At 39.8% G+C, this 24,168-nt stretch overlaps 1 protein-coding gene and 1 non-coding gene across 10 annotated transcripts in view; one reads left to right on the top strand and one right to left on the bottom strand.

Moving 5' to 3' along the window:
- Nucleotides 1-24,168, bottom strand: part of Nrx-1 (neurexin 1) — a 345,279-nt gene that overhangs the window by 82,589 nt on the left and 238,522 nt on the right. For all 9 annotated transcript variants that reach the window (XM_076893320.1, XM_076893321.1, XM_076893322.1 and 6 more), the window contains 5 exons: nt 16,288-16,395; nt 12,594-12,786; nt 5,977-6,168; nt 4,079-4,222; nt 3,564-3,781 (listed from right to left, as the gene is read on the bottom strand). In XM_076893320.1, the coding sequence (XP_076749435.1) occupies nt 3,564-3,781; nt 4,079-4,222; nt 5,977-6,168; nt 12,594-12,786; nt 16,288-16,395 (855 nt within the window). The remainder of the gene's footprint in view (nt 1-3,563; nt 3,782-4,078; nt 4,223-5,976; nt 6,169-12,593; nt 12,787-16,287; nt 16,396-24,168) is intronic.
- Nucleotides 4,849-4,930, top strand: Trnas-cga (transfer RNA serine (anticodon CGA)). Its single transcript has one exon. It is a non-coding gene; the product is annotated as a tRNA-Ser (tRNA).

Raw genomic sequence — 24,168 nt, 5'->3', positions numbered from 1 at the left:
AAAGTTAATCAAATTGTCTTCGATCGCTTTAATTATACTGATGGAAATTACCACAATTTTGGTAACAATTACTGGAATTACTTTCAGTCTTTCGATTGTAAAATCAGAAGCATTTAAATATTTAGCAGGAGTTACAATTCTAGTTACAGGTACGTATAAAATATCCTTTCCTTTTGCTCAACCTGAATTGAGTCGAATTTGATAGTAAACCGATTGTTCCAATTTCGAATTGTTCCGAAATTAAATTTAGACTGGTATATTCACCTGAAGGGGATGAATAATTGCTTGAGAACGCTGTAACCATTTTGGTAGTCGTATTTTGATATCGGTCACTGTAATCAACGTAAACCCTCAAGTTTCACATTACCTTAAATGTTATCTAATTAAAGATTACAAATAATTGATATAGTATCCGAATTGTTGATTTAGTGCAGTGAATATCAAGCATTGCTAACTAGCCATGTATTGTTTTAAACAAAGTCCATCAATAATACAGCAGCCATTAGAATACGTAGAACAGAGTGTGCAACAGAGAAATGAGTGCATAATGAAAATGTTGTACGTAGAAATAGCAGACGAGGGTGTATATAAAGCTGAGGGTAAGGGAGAGGAGTAACGAGAGCTTGAAGTCGTAACAAAGAGTACAGCAAAATGTTAGTCTAGACAGTAGTCTGCTTTTTAATCATTTCCATGTCGAAATGTTGTTAAGGATAACGAAATAAGAGTCATAAATCACTGCTTATGACTAGGAAATCGCAGATTCACTAATTCACCTTTTTGCAATAAGTGATATACGACTTAAAAATATTTTCGAAATGTGGCGTTTCACATCCCTTATTGTATTATGATTTTCACAATATTCGACTTCTAAAAGAGCAAAATTAAATTATTCTTTCTATAAACACGAGTGATTCTTCCTGGCAATTTTTTCACAATCGAAAACAGTTGTTGTCGTACGTAAGTATAATTTAGCCGACATCGACTCGTGCATCCGTTTCGTTTATCCAACGGTAGTTGCGCGATAAGGGTATCCCAGTCGCAGTTGGGTCGTTCCAAATTTGAGATGCACCGAAATTGGAAACAACTCGGTCGCAACTTGCGACTACGTAGCGTTCTCCAGCGAACAATGTTATTTCGTGGCGTATAAGCCGCTCTCATTCGCGGTTACAGTTTGTAGGAGGGTGAAACGTCTGGCGACACGGGACGGACGTTGTATTCGGGTAAAATGAACCGAGGAGGCAGGTGCATTGATTAAATAACGAATCCTGAGTGCCTCGATTTTCCGCGGGGCGCAGCGAATGCTGCGTACTCGTTGGAATATCGCGGATACGTGGACGAATAAACGTCAGAGCGCATAAACGCGTACACCGGAATAATTACTTGGTTATTATTTGCGGACATAACTCGTAGCGAGTTTTCGAATGTTGGAACACAGATGACGAAATTATTATTCTCCACCCGTGAGCCTGACTAATCTACGTCCATCTCGTTTTAGTAGAGCGGCGAAATTACCATGATTTCGCTTTTTCGTAACGATCCATATAATTTATGATTGAAAGATTGGAGTTTGTTTAAAATTGAATAACATTCAATGTATATTATTTGAATTAGTTTGTATATGAAGTAACGCAAGCGATCCAAATACACTTGTCAAGGGCTGCATTAAACTACCCCATATATATCAATTTCTGTAATATTTACGAAAATCTGCGATCACATATGAACTATTTGCAAATCAAATGATTTAAACTAAATATCTCTCAAAAACTGAAATTCATTTCCCTTTTTTTTTTACATATTTTTAATAAAATTTGTTCATTTCGCTGAAATCGTTCCAAATTGAAAAATGTCCAGGCTTAATAAGCGAGGCATGCTTCGAAACATATTAAATTGAGATATTCAGTTTTCTATTTTTTTTTTCAATGAAATTGTTCAGCAATTTTCAAACAGAGATTAATCTATTCTGCTCAACGAAGATTAGACAACGTTATACGTATCGAGAGACCGGCCATCATGTTTCCCCCGAGTATCTTCCGTCAAAGAACTCGAACCTTCGTGCCAGCCATGAATTATGAATACACGACGCTCTATCAGCCGGCGTCTATTTTCGTTCAATTTGAATTTTTACAGCAAATTTATTCTGTCGCGAAAAAACGCTTGGAATGAATCGATGAATTATGATCGCGGGGGGATGAGCAAGGTCGTTCGAATTTTCATGCGTTATCGCGTGCCACGGAGCCAATGGATTTCAATTTATCTCCAGCGGCGATGCTTCACACGTTTCTGCTTAGAAAATACACACCAACAATTTTTAACGGAACGATTTATGGCCGTGCACTGCCATCGTTGAACTTACAGTGGCTGTAGAGAATGCTCCATTCATATTTTCGGGCATGGAACCATTCGATTTTGCTTTCACGTTTTATGTTTTATCCTTAATTTCACTCTTTTGTAAATGTGCGATAATACTTGGTGTAAAACTTGGATCTGTTATAGTTAGTTAAAGCTTTGAGACTTTGGAGTTCAAGATACGTCTTTATCGAACAATTAACCCCTTCAAACATTACAATTTCTGCTCTAGTGTTAATAGTAATATTGTATATTGGATAATTATGCTTTAAATCGCATAAAATACTTGTTGCTTTCTAGAAAAATGTCTGGGTCTCGAGAGATGAATTCAATGATTCAGAAACTCTGCAGGTAGCTCCACGAAGGGTGGAATGATGCACTGTTAATGACATGTTCCGTGGGATAGCTCAGCTCTTTGGCTGCGTACAACACCCAAGTGCTCATTTCCTGTTGACAGTGTCTAAAGACGCTTTACATTTGCAAACAAAACTTTTCTAGAGTGATACGCATTGTTAGGTCTGGCTTTATTCGGCAAACATCGTACGGTTCCTTTTCTACAATTTTTACGATCATATTTTATATAATCAAAGCAAGTAGCAATGTAGGTAATTTAATTTTAGAGTGATCTAATTTATTTCGCAACTAAGGGGACAATTATCCACGTACACAGGTGAAACGTTTCAGGATTCAGGAATAACAATTTGAGGATAGAAAACCTTATGATAGAAGCTTTTTGTCTTCAAGAACGCGCTGAAACATTTTTAGCATCAGGGATCAACGTGCATCCCTTAACGGCTCCTTCAGAGTCTCTGTTCCATGAGTATTATACTATTAGTAACATCGCAGGCAGAAATAAGTAAACCCACGCAGAAAGGGGTAAAAGACTTTGCGTAATCTAATATACTTTTAGACTATTCCACTTTGTTACCTCTATGTGCCAACCACTGCGATACCACGGTGTTCTCGGATCTCTAATGAGGTTAGCTAAGAGAACGCCAGTATGTTTCCTCCCCCAAAAAGGTACAATTAAAACCAGGGAACTTTAGAAGAGTGCCGAGTGCTGGTGAAATTTTACAAAAAAATATCTAACTCCATTTTCTATTTTGCGCAACTGCAACGGTATTTTCGTTTCACCTTTCGAGGAACTGCGATCCAGTTGAGACGTTCGTAAGATACGAGCGGAATTTCGGGAAATTTGAAGGAAACGGACTCACCTTTTCCTTGTCCCCGATGTGGATCAGCATCTTCGCCTTCCCTTCCTCGAGGTAGATCTGCAGCCGATCTGGACTGGTTTCCAAACTCGTGGAGAGGAGAAGCCCACGTGGCCTAGTTGTCTTGAAGCGAATTACTATCTCCTCAGCCTGGGTCTTCGAGTCTTCCGGCATCAGCGCTGTCATTTGCTGCGTTCCGTTCAAATGCAACGTTGATGCGTCTGAATGGAAGGCGAAGAACAAAATTTATAACATTTCTAGGTTCGCATCTATTTTTGCAGGTATTTTTAGTGTTACAAATATTCTTAATACGATGGACTGCATCGAGATCAATAAATTAAACTCCATCCACGATTAAGTCAGAGTGAGGTAGATTATGAATTGAAAGGATCTCGAATGAGTACCACGTGCGATCGCGAATGGAATTTTTAGTGCAGAGGGATGAATTATCTCGTTTTATTTGGATTGTCCAATCGCGTGACATGATCTCGAGAAGGAATTCGAAGGAAATTCCTTACCTTTGCCGCACGTAGGACCTGTGTAGGATGTTCCAGTGCAGTCGCAGTGAAACCTGTTCCAACCCTCGAGACAATGGCCACCGTGCATGCAGGGTTGTGAAGGACAGTGGGGTGGTTGAGAATGACAAGCTGGCCTGACAGCCCCTGCAAAATTGTCCACAGAAACGAAATTACGGAGACAGTGACAAGTGCTCCCCGGTTGAAGTTTTTTGTCCCCTCGGAAAGAGACATCCCGCCGGAAAGAACAGCGGAAACGAACATAATCGTTGTCATATTCCTGTACTTCATTGGTCAAAAGTTAATAGCGAAAAGATACTTAACGAGCAGGAAAGTTGTCTCAAAGGTAACGAGAAATGTGAAAAAATTTGTGTTTATAATAAAAAATGTTGACTAAAATTATAAATGTTAACATGAGCTAAGCTTAAATATGAGGATCCAATGTGTAATTTATAATCAATAGATATTATATTTCAATCTATATAATAATTAACATTTTTTTGAGATGGTTAAGTGAAATAATGTTAAGGACAACTTATTTTTCTGTCATGTTTTGGCAAATAGTTAATTGCAGCGTTTGGTCAAATGTTCTTATTATGTTCTTTATAATCAAAGTGTATTTAAAAAAAATATATTTTGAACTTAATTTTTGTTAGTAATATTAGTAGTTTATGTAATGTCATGTGTTAAACAACATTTGCATAAAAAACAATAGTTGTTAAAGGTACCAATGAACGGTTGAAGTTAAATCGAGAAGGCATGTTGTAACATGAGCTGTGGTGTCCGAGTGGTTAAGGAGTCAGACTCGAAATCTGATGGGCTATGCCCGCACAGGTTCGAATCCTGTCCGCAGCGAAACTTTTTTTCATCAGAAAACAATTTTTTTTTGTTAATATTTTACACGTGTAATATTTAACCACGTTTTACAATAAAAGGAATAATAACTGGTTACAAAATAAAATATTTAAATAATATTATTACCACTACTACTCTATCTATTCCTTCCACCAACCTACTGTCGTTCTATTTTCCAATGATGTCCTCGATTCTTTATATTTATTGTAATTCTGTTCGTTCTTTATATTTTTCTTATAATGACGCGTTGAAAATATTCTTTAATTAGTATATAAATTGACTAAATTAAAGCATAGTTATTATTAGCATATACGTATATGAGTATTGAGTCATTAAGTAACGTGTGCATGTGGTATACTTAAAAATGAGAAAAATGAATGTTAAAAATTGCCACGCCTTAGGATTTTAGCATATTGTAGAACTATGCCATCGAGGCAATTAGCATAACGTGTTTCTCTTATGGTGCAAAATCAAGTACGTGATAAGAACAGTTATAGTGTACAGAGCTATGATTTGGGTTAATATTTTCCACCCATTTTGCATACAGTAAAACAGCACTTTAGAAAATTAATCAAAGTATACTACATGTCTAAAAGATGACCAGTTTTTGTTTTATAGTACGTCATCTTCTTTTACATTAACACAAGGGTGGAATACGACATTAAAAGTTAAAATTTTGCTGCAAAATTTAACAAAATACCTTTATCGTTTACTTACATGCAACATAACATTGCACAAATTATATAGCTCGAATTATTACATATTTAGCAGAATTAAATATCAAGAAAATGTATAAATTAGTAATTATTCTATATATTGTTACTTTTTCGTGCAATTTATAAAATTCTACCGTACGAATAAACTTTTCTCTTGGAAAATAAATACTTCACTACGGTAAATTGCATTCTCTGATAAAAAAAGTGTTTGTAAAATTTTGTTCGCGAAAGCCAATCGTTTAGATGTTGGAAAATTGATTGACAGTCATTTTTAACGAAATGGAAAATCTGGATTTATGTTTTGCCATGAAATATAGGACAAATTTTTACCGGAATCCTGTTGTTGAGCGTATCCAGCAATATCGATCGGTTGCCCGTTTATGACAAGGTCTCTCATGCAACCGACGTAACCCTGTCTTAAGGCACCTGTCCATAGAACTGGAGGAACAGTTAGGGGTGCAAATGGAGCTCCGACACCACCGATGTATAGTAATCCATCTAGATCTAATTGCGTGGAATCACCTGGAAAAACAAAATTTCAATTTGCTATTTAAATCGCTACAAACAAAATGTGAGTTTTCACAAATATAATGTTTAACCTTTCTAAGGATACTGCACATTAGAAATTTAAAGCCATCGTCATATTCTATCATTTTGGATAATAATTTTCAGCTTGTCATACTTATAGCTTCACTGTTTCTTATAATGTGTGTTATCATTATCATATACTTCACGATTTATTTTTACTGATCAAGAAATCGATTATCTTATCAACAAAAATCGAAGGAACAAAGATCGATGACGAAGAGGTTAAAAATTCCACGATTTTAATAAAATTCTACGTTCCGTGCATTCCAAGTTCTATTTTATTCGACTACTTAAATTTTCGTGCCTCCGATATGTATTCCGCTGGTCCATCGACCTCTTCAGGTACTATTTTACTCGATCACTTAAAACTTCGTAACTTCAATACGCTTTCCAGTAGAAGTACATCGCCCATTCGAAATCCCATTTCACTTCAAATTCACCGACCGTTTCACGTTCTTGAGTTCCCTAGATCCTTCTTTTTTTTTGGAAACAAAAGTACGCTCAATACCGTGGTTCGAAGAAATTGGACGTAATTAAAATCTGCTTTAAATCGCCGAGAAAAATTTGAGAATTATTTGAAATTATATTTTCGTTTCTTCTGATCTCATAAAATTTATTTCGAAGAGTAATTAAGACGAGTCAAAGGGCATACAAAGGATTTAATTAAAAGATTCGATGAAAAAATTTAAATCAACCCTTTGCTGTGTTATATTTTAATATATTATCTGTGTTCACACTTTGTAAAACATAATTATTGGAATTCAAGTTCTGTAGTTGCGTTTGGTGTGATATTTTACAAAACACTTACCAAGGCATTCTGAATTGCCAAGAATCTCGTAGGTCATCGTTGCTATTTCCGGATTCACTGTCTATTGCTCTAATTTTTCTATTTCTCATCACTGTTTACACTTGCTCTACCACCAATTTCATCATGGATAGATAAATTTCCGATCAATTCGAAATCGAACTCGCCTTAAAGCTTTAAAACGAGTAGGGCAAAATTTCGCGATACGTGTGCTTACTACGATCGTCGAAACTGTACTAACGCTAGACACGTATTCAATGTTAGGACCATAGTCGTAGACGAACTTTATCTTATTCCCCATTTTACGTCACAATGTCACTTTCCAACCGAAAACGTAAACAGCCTAAGGGACCACATTCTCGAACCAATACTTGGCTTCTATCAACTGGAGATAACGAAATTCAGCATAAGTTTCGAGCGCAAAAGGTTAATATTATTGGTAGAAATTATACACTTGTATTTCTTTTTTCTTTAACTAGATTTTCTAGACATGCAAATATAAATTGCAATAAAATGTTAAATGTACACATTTATTAGTCTCTGTTTGCTATCGTTTGCTATTACCGGCACACACACTTATCAGACACAAATATATGCATTTACTAGTCACAGTTTACATTTCATTGGATGGGAATACATTTACTTTGCAAATTAGTATGCGTGCGTACAATTACAAGTAAATGCAGACATTTACCGAGTTAACTCCCCCGCTGCAGCGCGTAGATTGATTATAATTACAATTATTTGACATTTCAGGTGAATATAGGGCTCGGTTGATCGCCAATTCTATTTTAAAACTAACGAATTGCAGCACGTTATCTACGCCACATCGCAGTTTCTACAAGAATTTAATTAACCCATTTCTGACTCATGAATATTTGAAGAACATTCAACTGCAATTTTACCGCCGTAGTAATAGGAATTGAACGCAATTATGCGTTAAGCACGCGATCGTTATTGTTCCTGCCCTTGAATTCTTGTACACGAAAAGCAATCTTTTCTGTTCTCTGATAATTAACTTATTAACAATTTACTTACTACTAGTTCGATAGAAAAATCGAACAATAATAAAAATCAATTAAATTCATAAAAAAAAGATAAAATACTGTCACAAAGTAGTAAATGCATACATTCGTGCCTGCACTAAATTCAGCTAATGCCTTTCAAATAATACGTAATCTTCGAGGGAGGTTGGCGAGGGTGAGTGAAAGAACGATTCAGGTACAACCCTTATTTTCGTCGTCGCGACGCGAGTAGCAGATAAGATGGAGGGCAAAATGAATACGAGAGGGCTGGCAGGGAAATACTAAAGAACCGACTCGCTCGAATATGAGGAGGGTAGGAAATTGCAGTCGTCGAAGGAGGACGAGCAGCGTGGAAGTTGTTACCACCGACAACCCGTGTAAAAGCACAGCGAGTCGCGGCGCTCGGCTAAAACGCTCGACTTCGCGACGAACTCCGTCTGGCAATCATAATTTTCCAGATAAAACTTATGCCACTGAACATCGTAATACAATATATCGTGCCTCTTCATATTTTTGATATTTCTAGCGCTATTTCTACCAGCAAGAAGAACAACATTTTACTATAATACAGCGTGTAGACGTGATCACTGTTCAGCCATCCAGCAAAGGCATTCGAAATGGATTGTTCGAGTGGAACGCGATACTTCCTTTGCTACGTACATACGTAATTGCACGGGACGTGGTTGCTCGCGGTGCATCCGTAATTATTAAAGGGACCGTTGGAAAACGGGCGTTCGCTTTGCGAAAATTTGCTGATCACGCCAGCAGCATTTCCGACGAAGCTCGGATACGATCCTCGCGACGTGGTCCGCGCTGGTGTATCGCGGTTCTGCACGTGACGCTTATTTACATGGATCTGCGGTATTATAATGCTCGCCAGGCAGCGGTAATTGAATGCGCCGGGTAACTTCGACGTCCCACCGTATCTATCCGCCAATTTTGCGCGCCAATAAGGGCTGCACGTGCTCCTCCGTTTCTTTTTTTACAGCTTGGCTGGTTCAGGAGACGCGTACATCGCTCTAATGGTTACATCCCAGTCGACATTATCATTTTAATGTAACGAGATGGTAGCTGGTTGCACCAAGTTGTTACGCGGTAGACACGTACAGTGATTTATTACGCGACGCTATTCTGTTTAAGGGCGAGCGTTCAGCTCGTGTAACGATATAATGAAACATATTAATGGAGAACCAGAAAGTAAAAAATGTAGAAAATTGTAAATTGAAGAACAGTTTTTCTTTTTTAATCACGCATAATCTACTTTTAGTCGAGTTATTTAACAATCGTAAATTAGTGTCGTCACGAGACTTTTCAATTTTAATATTTTAATATCCGCCCCGATTTCTATCGGCTCGTAATTTTACCGGGGCAAGAAAATTGACCAATTAATTACGAACTTCTGGTTAAGCCGGATATCCTACGGTTACGAGACGGTCGATATATCGACGAAGTGGCGTTAAAACACGAATAAAGTTCTCGACGTGTTCTCGCTTATCAGCTGAACGGTGGTTGCAGCGGATGTCTGGACACGAGCGGTGTTTTTTACTTCTAGCAAGATTATTTCATTGGCTCAATTGTAATCGCGGTTTAAGCCCCGATGATTCATGTCTCGCGAATAACTCTACTTTCTGCGACCAACGTTGGCAAGAAATTAATTCAATTATATCTACGAGGTTTCAGATAATGCTCTCTGCCAGCATGGCTATCAGAGGGATTACGTAATGCGGATACGTGTCATTTGTTATAAAGAAACTGCTGGGCAGATAAATTTTCTTTTCTATTTTCATCGATTTCAGGTTGAGAAAGTACAGACACTTGTTCCTTTTACGATGGACGCGAGAGGGGTGAATGGAGAACGGTTCGCCATGAGTCTTTAAAAGGGTCCTCGCTGTTTCGCTAGTTTCGAAGTATAGGATCGTGTGAGTAAACTTAATTTCGTACCCTGAGGACACCCTTTAATTAAGTGACTTCGTGTCCATCTAAGAAAAGTTTGGTGTACAGAGTTCACGGGATGGTGCGATCAGCTCAGAAGTTACCCCTATTTGAGTGCAACGCTGTAGCTGTATGTCCTCACATTAAAACAGATTCTGAATAAATTAATTAAAATGGTGCTTCACATTTGAGATATTGAAGTGGATTAACGTTAAATTTGTGGACATCGATGATGCGTCCATTCTAAAACTCGTCATATCGAGAGTCACAGCATTTGATATCGTATTATATATCTCTCTTTATCGTTAAATAAATCCAATCCTTGTAAAAATCTACTATATATAATAAAACGATATAAATGAAAATGTTTATTGCTACATCCGTGGTAATATTTATTTAACCAGAAACACAGGCCAAGTCTAATTGCGAGAGGCTGGGCCACGCAGCAGCGGCAGGGAGGTTTTTCGTGTGCTACGTGCACAGTTGGCCCGCAGGAAACGTTCACACTCGAAGAATTCGCGCGAGCTTATCCCAGAGAGGCGGCGAAGCGCAGTTTCGGGGCTGGGATTGCTGTAGAATTGGATTTCAAAGGCGAGTTTCATGGACAAATTAACTGGCCGTGTAATTCGAGTGACCACCAAGGGCGTCCCGGAACTTTTGCCTCGGGGGACCGCTGGTAAGTGTACAATTCCACTAAAGTTGTGAATTTCTTTCCCTTAAATGCCGACACCGCTAACGATTCGGTTAAACATTCGCCCTACGCTCGGAACTAATAAAATCAGCCATTACGGATAACTCTTGACACAGCAAAAAACCATTCCTATTAGTTGCTCTCCTGAACTAATCTCCTTATCGTCTCTGATTGTTCTCCGCGTATTTAACGAACCGTAATTAAAGATATAACCAAAAATAACACCATGAAAGGATTAAAAAAGGCATACTTTGAAGGAATCTCAAAAACAGAACTAATCCAGAACGACATTTGGATTTTTTAAAAGAAATATACCGCAAAAATACGTACTTTGAACTTCTCAGCGCAGAATGTTATCGATGACCGCGTCAAGGGCTCCAAGAGTCAATTAAAACTCCCTTACAGATTTAATCGCGAACTTATTCATGCCTCTTAGAGCTCGCTGGCAGGACGGTGAACAGAGAGAAAGTAAAACAAGTAGAAATATAGAGCAAGCGGGTGGAACAGCTTAAAGTGGACGGCGCGGCTTTATTAAACCGATAAATAAACGGCAGAGAGAGTTTGCAGCGGTGGATCCTTCATCGGGTTCTCTCTGTCGCCCCAGTTCAAATAACGGATCCGCCGCAGAAATCACGTTCTTCCTCTCCTCGAGCACACCTCGCGCCTTGGTCATCCCCGTGTTCGAATTCCGTTTCCCTCGTCTCCTCGCGCGTCTCTGCGCAACGCGTCGCGCCGTTAAATTCCGGCGGCGAACGATTTTCCCGGGACGCCTTTCATCCGCCGGCCATTTGCGACAGTCCAGTTTACGTTTGCTCGGAAAATACCCGCGCCGCGAGCTTTGTACGTGCTCGAAACTTCATTCTGTCGTGGACTCGTTTACCGTACGCCGTTACGCGAGGGGTTGATCGTTGAATTAGGCCTGCCTCGATCCTTATGGCGTTCACGGGGGATGGACTTCGAGTGGAGAACCTTTTATCGTATCTTAAGGGTTCGTAGAGGCGAACGGTTGGACGCGAATGATTTTAGAATGGTTAGGATTGTTTTCTGACTAAAAGAATAACGTTAAAGATTGTATTTCTTCTGCTCGAAGTATGTTTTTAAAGTATGAATAAAATGATCTGAAAAAATCTAAAAAAATTACGTGTTGGATATTTAAATATTCCATAAACGCACAAACGTCAGTTTAATAATAACTATTCCATGTTTCGTAGTGGATACAGTGACTATTATAAATAATTAGATATTTCATTCAGACAAAAACCGTGTAACGACTCAATTGGAATTACAGATTGCGCACGAGCAATCTTTCTTGCTCGATTTAAAAGCTCGAAGAAAGGCTTAGGGGTTAAAAAAAGAGCGGATTCAACGATGATACTAAACGATAATAAAAGGCACGGGGTCGTAGAGAGACGGGGGAAGATTTATTACGTCCCACGCATGGAACGGTTAGCTGCACCTGCAGATAAGTGTCCTCGAGCGTGTAACTCTGAATTATGAGTGGCTTGCAACCTCGAGTCCCCGCATTTTTCCCTAGTACCCCGTTTGCGTCGTCGAGCAACCGGATTCAGAATTTCGTCTGTGTGCAGATTAAACGATAAACGTCATGCATCCCCGCTGAACACGTCGCGAGATTAAATGGCAGCGCAGGAGACGGCGACGGAACCGCGCGATGCGCGATTGAAAGAGGCCAGGCGGAAGACGAAATGTATTTTTCGAACGAATCCCTTTAGCGGTTGAAATTTATATTATGCTTCCATTTAGATTTGCTTGTGAAAAATATACTTTGCGACTGTTCGCATATATTTCTCGCATAAAATGTAAATACCTGTTCGAAAAGCGATACGAATGAGAAAGTAGTTCAGACTTGGAAGAATTTTTGATGGATGTAAATTCACGTGTTTCTTACCTGGCGTGTGAAATTCAACTATGGACTTGTCGACGGTGACACGTCCGTCTCTTTCGACTCGTCGAAGCGCCACGTCGTGCCACGTACCATCGTCGACGCGTTGATTCGACGATTTCACTTTGACAGGACCGCTTCCGAGATCGGCGTGCATGTACAGGTGACCACCGAAGATTTCGAAGGCGAACAGGTCTTGCTGCAAGCATAAATCCACGCCACATCAGTTTATATTATACAATCTTACAAGAGTTTCAAGTTTATCACAATATTCAATATTAAAGTATAACAAATCTAACTAGAAATGGTATTAAGCTTATCCAAATAATAAAAAGAAATTTGAAAAAAGTATGCCAACTCGATTGTACGTTCTCTAATTAAAGGGACCACTTTCGAGGAAGCGAAGAGTGGCAGTAATCATTTTCCTCGTGACCATCCTAGTAATTATCCTCGAATTACGAGGCTCATCATCGGCCAGTCGCGTTTGCTTCTCAACGAACAGTCGCGTATTAACGCGCAAGTGTTATTTACGGACAGCCAGTCGGATATCCGCGTTACAGAGGCGAACGGTGAACAGCGGGAAACATTTGCCCGCGGGATCCGCTAATGAGAGCGGCAAACGCGAGTTCGCGCGAGCGCACGCGCACCCTTTAACGAGATACCGGTTCCCCGAACTTTCCGATTTATTTCACGCCGTTCCACGCCAGGCAGCCGTGATTATTCGCGACGCTCACCCCTCGCAATCCCGTTTCACCGTTGAAATATAATTGCGGGAATTACGGGGGCGGTATTGTTAAATCGGGATAATTGCCGGCTGCAAGCGAAACGCGCCGCTCGAGTGGCGAAAATACATTTCCTACGTCGTCCCTCGGCCACCCTCCGCTCCAGATACCTGACCCGTACACCTTGCTACGTCCTTTGGTACCCAGAAAAGGCACGCATCCACGTTTTATGACTGTACTAATTGCTAACGAGCCCTTGGTTAAATTGCTTCTTCGTTTTTATTGCGCATTCGTTGGATTTGAAAGAAGACACGTGACATTTTTGTTTTAGAATCAATAACAAGGGAGATGCGAATAGCAACGTGTTTAATATTCAAGCGAGAAATGCAATAAATGGCCGCACTTCTGCGTGATGTAAAAAAGTATCAGAATTTTTATTTACCTTGTAACGCAAAGCGTACTTCGATGTCGTGTTTTGTCAAATATTCTGGACATCGATATGTAAACCCGCCCTCTTCCATTTTGGAATATTTACGTATCGGTAATTTAAAAAACCATTCGCGCGATGGTTGACGTACTGTTATTTTAAAAAACATATCGGTGGTATAATTTCATTTTGTTATCGAGCCACGGGAAATGTCGCTATTTTGGTTACAATAATTACACACTGGCATCCACTAGCAAAGATAATAGTGTGTGTGCAGTTGATTCTATCGATCACTGTGAAAGCCAATTACAGGACCCAAATAGCTACACTTAAATAATTGTTTCTGTCTGATTAAACTCGCCATGGTCTACTGTGGTGGTTCGAACCATTGCTCGTCAAATTGACGTACCATAACTCGCTATACTTTGAGTTTGATAGTCGTCTATCAGCCAATTTAAGCAAGATGAACACTTGTTTACTTGGATGTATGAAAAATCTGGTATTGTTCAATTGGTTGGGCTAAAAGAATGATTTTTTTTTTATTCAAGGGTGTAATTTATGTAGGAATTTTTCTCGTTAATATGAATTATAAAATGTACCTCGACTGCGTGCGTTATAATCGACGAGTGTAAATACAAATCGTTTGTGCTAAAAAATGATATCGGACTTTTCAACGGCGACGCGGAATTCAATTCAACCCCCGCTTCATTTCGACAAGCATTTCCCTGGCCAGTTTTTGAAACAGCATCCGCGCTTTTATCAGACAAAAATGCATTTTGTTGGAGATCTGTAATTCGATTATCCGCCAGCTATTATTCCACGTAACCCGTTTTCGTTATCTCTACTTTTTTTGCTCGAATAAACATCGATTTTTCCAACCAGCCGTCCTCTTCGACCCTCGTTGACGTTACCCCTCCCGTAACTTCTTCTCGTTATCTTTCACACCCCAATATTTCCTCCCCGCCTTATTCATTAACTTTTCTATTTTCCTTTATCGCTTTACCGCCACTTGAATTTTTTTTCCAAACCTTGTGACACTCCAGTCTCACTCCAATATCTTAACATGTTAAAATAATATAATTATCAAAATTGTGTTCAGAATTTACAAGAGAACTTCTCCAAAAATGGCTGAAAACTGTTAAATCCGCGGGTTTACTCTTTTAAAATAATTTTCTCATAGGAACTGTAACGCATAGCAATTTCGACAGAATTCTAGACGTACGGTATGAAAAACGTGCAAGTATTCATAGTGGCGTCTGATTGACAGGCTATCGACACACTGTTAGGATTTCGTACACGATACAACAAAGAACCATGTATCAACAGTGCTCACAGAGGCAGCGTATCATCAGTTCATTATTAAAAAAAAGCGATACACGCAAAAGATTCTTTGACAAGTTGCAGAACAAATTAAATAGACGAGTCTGAAGCCGTTTCTCCGAGTTAAAAATATAATTAAAAAATATTCTGCAATATATGACCGACAATATATGTGAAACAAAGGTTTAATAAACGTTGATCATAGCCAAATACTTTGAGAAGGAGAAAGTACAGATAAACAATTTTTTATCCTCCAATAAAATTTATAATACATAATAATGATCTCTATATGTCTGTCCACAAATTTCCTAATTTATTCTAAATAAACTATTAGTGTTATCCCAAACAAATCATGACAAATACATCTTTCCAACAAGTCTGAACGAGGAATTTTTTCAAAAATAAACCAACCTCTATCGAAAGGTGCAGATTCATCCCTGAAATTCGCGTCCATTAGCGTTTTTATATCTCGTACAATTCCTCAGCTTTGCTGGACTTGGTCATTTCGTTTTCTCTCCGGCGATCTCTTTTTGATTATTCGCGTCGACCGCATTCTCTAACGGACTTAACGCGAAATCGTTTCGCGCGAATTTCCGAGCCGCGATTAATCGGAACGATTGCGCGGACACGACCGCGAGTTCGCTGGCGGCGGAAAAAAAGAATTCGAAGGAAAGAAGAGAAAAAAAAATAAATAAATAAACGAAAAATGTTCTATAAGCCGTGGAATTTTCAAAGCGGGCGGGTTAATGAACGCGTTCGTCATTGGTTGGCTGTTTTAATATTCGTTGCACGGATTTTGATGGCCTCTCCGTGGGTATTTTTCTCGCGCGCGTTTTGTTGAATCGCGGCGCTCATCTATTTCTACTTTCATTTCTTTTTTTTCATTGCAAATGAAACTGCACGAGTTTTACGATCGAAAGCTGTTTCTGATTTTCGTGTTCTCGCTCTGGTTCGATCTTTCTCATGAATTTCGACCACTTTGCTTAGTGGATGTTTCGACTATTATCCTTTTCATTTTCTTCTAACGATATATCTACTGATCTCTGGCACGTTGCTTAACGAGCAAATCTCAATGGAATTTATTAATAAATAAATTTTCCAGAATGGAGAGTACACTAATAGAGATTACTAGAACTAATTCAGTGATTTCATACTAGTCATGAGTTAAAAACAGTTCATCGTTATCAATTAGCTCAGAAGAGAAATGCGATATTGAATAATATCCACGTACCCTCGTGTGAGCTCCGCTTCGGCTGTACATGATCAATCCGTTAGGTTCGTTGGTACGGATTTTGAAGGATATACTGCAGGACTTGGCCGCCTTCCAAGGTGGCAGGACCTGAAACAGACGAGACGAACGCCTCTTAATACCTCTCGTGTGTGTGCCCGTTGCTTCCAAAGGGCGAGAGAAAAAGTAGAGGAGAGAGAACCGGAGAGAGAGAGGAAATAAAAGAGAGAAAACGGAAGGAAGAACGAAATCCCTCGACGTCCTGAAGAAGAATGGAGAACGGACAGCGTCTGGCGTGTTCGGAATCCAAAATTGTCTGCCCTCCGTCGTGGACGAGTCCATTCATCATGCATGACGGCTTAAATAATCACGTGTCCCGCGTTCGTGGAATTTTTAGTTCAATTCCGCCGTAGGACCGGGTCTCCTGCGGCTGACTGATTTACGTGTCGCCGTTTCGCTGTCGAAGGAATTTGCCGCGGCCACGTTTCGACGCGATCATTTCCTGCCCGTGGCCAGTGTCTATTATTTATGTCTCAGATCGAGAATACAAAAAAGGTGGGGGGGAAAAAAAAAGAACAGTAGACGACTCGTGACGAGACGTGGAAATGTTGACTCCGTTGCTTTACGAGCTTCCGTTATTTTGTAAGCTTAACCCTAGCGATACCAAGCTTCGTATCAAAGCGTCTCTTATGTAAACTGAAGCAAACGAACCATATTTTGCGCAGAAATTGTGCTTAAACGATACTCATATGTATATTGTAACATTAACAGATATACAATTTCTAATTAATTCAGAATTTTTTATTTTGAAAGAATTCTGCGACTACAAACCACCCCATTTCATTGGTATTGCTAGCGTTAAAGAATTTACCAGTTCGTGTGTTTCATTGGACTGAAGATCTCGTGTTGTGAGAGCACTTTGAGTGTTGGTAGTGTCTAATATTGTCGAATCAAATCGAGTAATAGGGTGTTTAATTGTAATGTAATGTCGTTGTGTGCGAACGCGTGGCACTTTCCTCGAGTTTTGCAAAATTCACGCGCACAAGGGGTAAGCTTCTGGGTAAGACACACGAGGAGTTTCTCGATCGATGCGATCGAGGAAGTCGCGTTGTCGATCTTGAAACATGAAGCAGAAGTGGATTTCGTTGAAACGCTGCGAGCGAAGTTCTCCTCTTCGATGTAAATGCTTTGAAGCCATTGCTGCCTCCACTTTTGAATATTGAAGAGTATGTGGAGGAACTGGAGATCAACACGCAGTGGTAAGAAGTCGACTCTCTTAAAGTCTCATACTTAAATTCCTCTAATAACACGTCGCACGACAAATCTCCTTGCGATCAGAGGCACTTTAAGTAAGAATTTTTACAGCCCTATTCGATGCCTGGAAAAAATTATCGATCATCTGGTTCTTCGATAAAAAATGAAGAGAACACGTGACATTTTTTCATAGTACCCGTCGATATTTCACGGAAATGAGGCTAAAAGAATACCGTGGAAGGTACGAACGGCCACGGTGGCAGCCATTTTGTTTGACGCGAAGCCACAGCGGTTAGACGTGCACTGCATTATTCGCGTGAACACGGCTGACTTCTTACTGTGGTTTGATCTTGAATATCGTTGTATCATTTCATATAACTGTGAAGCAATACTCTGAACGATTGTATTTAGGCGTTATTTAAATAAAGAGTGTATTACGTTACTAGAAACTGTGTAGAATACACGTTCGTAGATCTCATAAGTGGATTCTCATTCGAAAGTGCTGGTACTGTCTCTTAATTGTAATAAATGCTTTGAAAAAGTGTTGACACCTCGCGTATTTCGTTTTACATCGCGTTAAGAGAATACCAGAGTAATTGTTTGAGTTTCTAGAAAAAAGAGCGATCCTTTAATACCGTGGTTATAAATTTTCCACCTAATTTCAGAATAAAACGCGTCCTCTTTGTCTCGTTGACGAGTGCAGTCTACACTTTCTCCATTACAGCAACGAGCATTCGAAATCTCTGCGCGAAACAGACCTCTTTTGTTTTCACCGATTGTCTTTCGAATGGCGAGGGGGGGTTGAAATTTCGAATTCAGAGCGGTCTCTGCGGGGAGACGCGACGGGAGCTGTACCAAATGTAATTGCGCCCTCCATGACGAGGCGGGGCCAATTTCCGTGATGAAGAGTCAGCTCGAAAACTCACGGTAACGAGACTCATTATTTATGCTTCCTGCCTTTGTTTCACCGGGATTCCCCATCCTCCGACCATCGGATAGAGAACCAGCTTCGCACCTCGCCGCTTCGTACACGGTCGAGCGTCGTTTTCGTTCGGTCTGCTCGCGCGATTTGCATTATTGCATACCAATTGCCGCTCGACGCACTGTTTCTACGCGAGCCAGTCGATTAGCTGCATAAAATATTAACGCGATGCAAAGATTCCTCTTATTATCCAATATTTATATTATTTTATATCAGTAGAGAGTAACATCGTATTTTTATTTCTATTATTTTATTTAATGAGTAGTCGAGGTCTAAGCGAATATCAATCATCAATCGTTTAATTAGACGCGTGTTCTATTTGAAAGAAAATGTTGCAACACGCGAGCAACAACTGTTTCGTACTCAATTTATTTTCAAGACACGCAACCACTTAGAACGTTTCACCGTGAAAGCATATTTGAGATACCGCATACTTCGAGCGATTCTTTTTTTTTTCTTTCTTTCAAACACCAACTACGAGCGTTATTTAGCGAACTCGGAAGTCTCGAGATTTCTGTGGTTATAGTAGAAGTAACTTAATTCAAACTCGGAAATCTTGAAGCTCACCGAGTTCGAGTTACGGCGGCAGTGACGTAACACGGAAGTTGGAATCTCGCGGTTTCCGTGATTCTGGTTGTAGCAAGAATAACTCGAGTTGAAATTAAGAAACTTGAAGCCACTACTTGATACTGAGAATAGATTTGTGGTGTAATAGGCTTGATAAGAAAGCGAGAACCGTTGTGGCTTCATTACTTCGTTACATCACGCGTATCGCATCCTTAGCTTGTATCTTATTATCCTACTTTGCCTTAATAAAAATAAAAATAAAAATTGAAGCGACTTGGCACGATCCTTTCTTTGAATTACTTTTAATCGAGGTTCGTGCTGGAAATCTAGAAATTCTCTTCGTCGCATTTAGAGTACGATACGACGTTACGTAATTCGTTGTGTTAAGTAATGGTTAAAAGCGCGAGGGAGAGAGAAGGGAGCGAAGGAAGTGGCTGTCGAACGATTAAACCGCAATTATATCGGAGTGATTAAAAAGCCGGAAAACGAGAAGGTAAATGTAATCGAGAATGAGAAATCCACGACGCCTTGGGCATTTTAGCGTTGAATGGAGTGCGGTGTTTACCGGATCGTTCATTAATCGAGCTTGCAAAGCGATCGTGTTGTGCTCGGTTGCCAGGAAAATTAGTCGATGAAAAAATGCTTGTTGAAAACAAGATTGTTGAACCTCAATTACTAGAGCCGAGCGTGAGCTACGTACGCGTTCTGCGATTTGAGTGAACAGCTTGTGCCAAGAATTTTGTTTGATTATGAGAAGAAAAAAAATTGTAATCGGTTATATCAGCGATGTTGTTACTTGAAATTGAACAATGAGAACGCGTTAATTTCTTCTTATTATTTTTGCTTTCGACAGAAATCGATTCACTTAGTTTTCACCTCTTCTGCCAAGAATTTTGTTTGGTTTTTAAAAGAACAAAAATTGTAATTGGTTACGCTAGCGATTTTGTTACGTGAAACTGAACAATGTGAATTCGATTCGAGAACGCGTTAATTTCTCTTTATTATTCTTGCTTTCGACAGAAATCAATTCGCTTAGTTTTTAGCTCGTTCGAGACGGAATGAAACCATCGGACACGTCGTCGGATAAAATCAATCTATAAAATATGTTTATTGAAACCGACAATATCTGACTGGAATCGAAAATGGTAGAAAGGAGATGAGAGGTCAAAGGAGCCATATCGAACGATTTCCTCTTTCACTTGGCGCTCTTTGGGAACTCCACGGAGGGTAAAGGAGTCGTCGTCGGTTCGAAGTGTCGTTCGCGAGATCAAGGAACGGGCGAGGGAAAACGAGAAAAGGGTGGAAGAAATATGAAGCTCAGTGAAGACTGAGTTTCTATCGTTAACAGTAATATTTCCTTCGCCTTGCTAATGAGCTCGTTATCTCCTTCGAAGCGCTTATCAATTGTTTACCTAGTTAATTAGAAGAAAAATTACCCGGGAACGGTTTCCTCATTCTTTTCTCGTGGCCAGGCAATCAGAATTTATTTCTACTTCGCTGACAGGGAGAAAAACTCGCGATTAATAGTACATTAATGAGCTGATTCGTGTTCCATTCAATTTTACTGCTAATTCTAGCCCAATTGAACGTTATCCATTATCTTCGACATTCTTCGATAGAATGAAAAAAGTCCCTGTTTAAATTCCACTTTCTTAGCCGCGTTTATAAGAACATGAATCGTTTCTTGGAAACGAGTCTCGTAAAGATTATCTACTCCATGTACATTAATCTCAGACAACAGTAATTACGCAATATATCATCCAAAGAGTAATTACAAGTCCGACATGGAAACAAATTTCCATTATCTGGCTCGAAATGAATAATCATTGGGATTGAGTATTTTCGTGATAGCTCGATAAAATCATCACGATGAATCATAGACTTCTTCCACGATGCGATCCATTGAATTAACCAGGAACGAGAGAGCACGTTTAGTCTAGCTGGCTATTCTTTCTCTCCCTCCGTCCGTTCTTCGTCGAGCGTTGCGCAGCAACTATTTTCATCACCGTGGCGTTCGTCCCTCTTCCCAGCCACCCTCGTCCGTTAGAAATTCGTCTAGGAACTCGGAACCGCAAAGTGGTACTGCTGTCGTGGCCGGAAAGGAGGATATTTCATCCGAAAACCGGCACTGGGGGGTCTTTCACCCTTTGCCCTTCGACTTTCCAGTCGGCGATCCTTCTTCCCATCCCCGACGGGGTTTGGAAAATCAGCCACGCGAAACCGGCTGGCGAAACGACCGGGCACGCTCGAGGCGATCAATTAGAAAAGTTAAATTACTTGGCGAAATAAATTATTTACTAATCCGCGGGGCTCTCCTTCTCCTAATCTCGACCGTCGCGATTCGAAATGGGAGGTTCGACGATGCCAAGCTCGCTGCGTTCGTTCGTTCATTGTTCAAGGGCTGATTACAGCTGCGACGTGTGTTAATTACAGTTTTGTAAGTCGTATTGTTCGCGCTGAATACGTGCTTTTGTGATTCGATTAAGTTATGAATGTAAAATATGCAATAATTGGTAGGACTTTGTTCTGGTGTGAATGTTTGCCTTGGAGTTTGATAGTATTTTTTTGCTGATCGAGTGAATTCACATCTCTGAATTCGCGACTTCAATGTAAAAGATTTTGATTTTGATAAGATATTTTGTGTATAATATAGCAAAGATTTTATGCACAACTTGTTATGGGTAAAGTAGTGAAACTTTTATAATGAAAACAAATTTTATAGACCTTCGTAATATCTTCTTAAACTGGAGCCATTAAAAATGGCAGATGGTGAAGCTGATGGAGATGAAGGAGAACCTTCCTCCTCTGCGTTATAACTTTTGAATTTTTGAATGTATACAGATATAAATAACACTTGTACTACCTAATTGGTAAGTCACTAGTAGATTACTTCAAATAAATAGAAAATAGTGAAAAATATGGGGTGGATCCAAGTATCGTTGTTTGGAAGCTCGAAAATATAGTACCATATAATGATAAAAAATGGTTTACAATTATTTTAGACATTATTACATACAAATATCTGAATTTAAAAATTTTGAATGCTACCTACATTACAGAAGAGCAAACCAAGGAATTACCGAGAATGGAATTACCAGAATACTAAAAATTAAAGAGATCGCCGCGCGATAAAATAGCTGAGGACTTGTTTGAAATGTACCAAGAATTTCCTTCCCCAGGCGAACAAGATATTTGGATAGTTGCGGCTTCAGCGAGGATTTTGTTTAATTAAAGCCGTAAAACGCGCGCGCTGTACTTCGGTTCAGGGAATTTCAGGCATTCGTAGCTTAAAACGGAAACCCCCCGAATGAGACGTCGCGCGGGAAAAAAATCGTGGATGGGAATTTCGAATAAAAATTTCCTGAATATTCGTTACGAAATTTCCTCGTACAAATTTCAGCTGGGCAAAAGAGCGAACCGATCCGTCGAGATTACACTCGAAGAAAAATGAAAACGATCAGACACGGACTGACTGTCCGGATAAGGCTGCGCGCATAAATCGTTGTTTATTCAAGAGACTAATCAACCTAACGAGCGTTCTGTAAAATTTCGCGATATTTAGATTACAATGCACATTAGAATTTCTACTCCCGGAAGATATGCAAATTGCACGGTAGCTCGCGAGTTCTAGGCAGAATGGGATTTCTTATCGCGGCATTGGTCTGGTTTCAACCGGAAGAGGGTCGTATAATCACGGTAAAAATCGCGGACTTGCGGATTTCCTTAAAATGGTGAAATTACATCTGGCCATCTGCCACGGATTCTATTAATGCTCATCAAATAAGTGTACAAATACAAATTCTCAAGTTTCTCTATTCTGGTTCGAGAGTATAATTCTTCTTTCATCAATATCTGATCTCTTAAATATAAAAATCACCTCCTAACTTTACTATATGAAACTCTATTAGACACCAAAGTAAAAATAAAAGAAACTAAATTTCCCCAAACGTTTCTTATACAAAACTTTCTAAAAGAAATAAAATATACATCACATTAATCATAATACACACCAAAAAATTCATATCTCACAATAGAAAGCACACGCAAGGTCTTTCCACGTAATTAGCGAAACCCCAAAAATCGAGGGACCGCGAACAAACAGAGAAGTGGTTCGTGGCTCGTCAATTTTCTCGAGCCAAGTGTTCTAATTAGAACGAAGGGTCCGAATACCACTCTCGATTACCACGTGGACCGAGTGACCAGTCGAACGGGGATGGCTGTCGATGTTTGACGTCGTCGCTCCTCAAAAGAAACGCGACTCTGGGTTGCTTATGGCGAACGAGTTCTTTGCGGTGGCGGTGGTGCCGGTATCCGTGGCGAACCGCACGAACCGCAGTCCCTCGAGGACACGTTTAATCCGTGAAAAGGATGACAGGAGACGGATAATTCAAAGAACGTGGTCCCAGCGCACTGAATAAAGGACCACTTTGAAGCGGTTGCGAACGCCCTTGCGGGGGTGGTTTAGCGAGTGGCGGCGGCTGAGCCATCGGTTGGCGGATCATTTCCTTGTGCTCCTTTCCACTGCGGTTTCCGTTTCGTGTCGATTCTATTCTTGTTTACTCTAAATGGCACACTGAGTCCCACTTTGATTGCTCAGATAGTTTCTCAAGACGTTTAAACTATTTTCACTCCTATTCAAAAGGGGTGAACTGTATTCTTATTTCTTCAATCAGTTCTCTTCTAGTGTTTTATTTTTCTTGTTTAATAATTTCCAAGATATCGATCGTTGGAAGGATGACCTTTTATTTAATAGTATTTCAATAATAAAAGTGTAGATGGTATACGTGAGAGCTTTTAAGATGCGTATAATAGCCGTCTCTCGCGGTTCGAACAGTTCCCCCGCGTTTAAAGCTGTCGCTTTAACTTTGAAAAAGCTAATTCCTGGCCACCCACGCGATCGATCCGCGATACGCTTTACCGCCCCATCGGGCGTACGTGTACGAACGATCTACAGAGGGAATCAGCGTCGATACGAGGATTATTTGCAGCCTCGACACGGCCGTAAAGATTTCGTTAGCCGGTGTTTCGAGTTTTCAAAAGATTTACGAAGGAATAGCGGGGATGAACGTTAATCCCGTGGG

This window comes from Xylocopa sonorina, chromosome 4, assembly GCF_050948175.1.
Source record: "Xylocopa sonorina isolate GNS202 chromosome 4, iyXylSono1_principal, whole genome shotgun sequence".
In the NCBI taxonomy this organism is placed as follows: domain Eukaryota; kingdom Metazoa; phylum Arthropoda; class Insecta; order Hymenoptera; family Apidae; genus Xylocopa; species Xylocopa sonorina.
The sequence above is the reverse complement of the archived record's forward strand: the minus strand, read 5'-3'. Positions and strand labels throughout refer to the sequence as shown.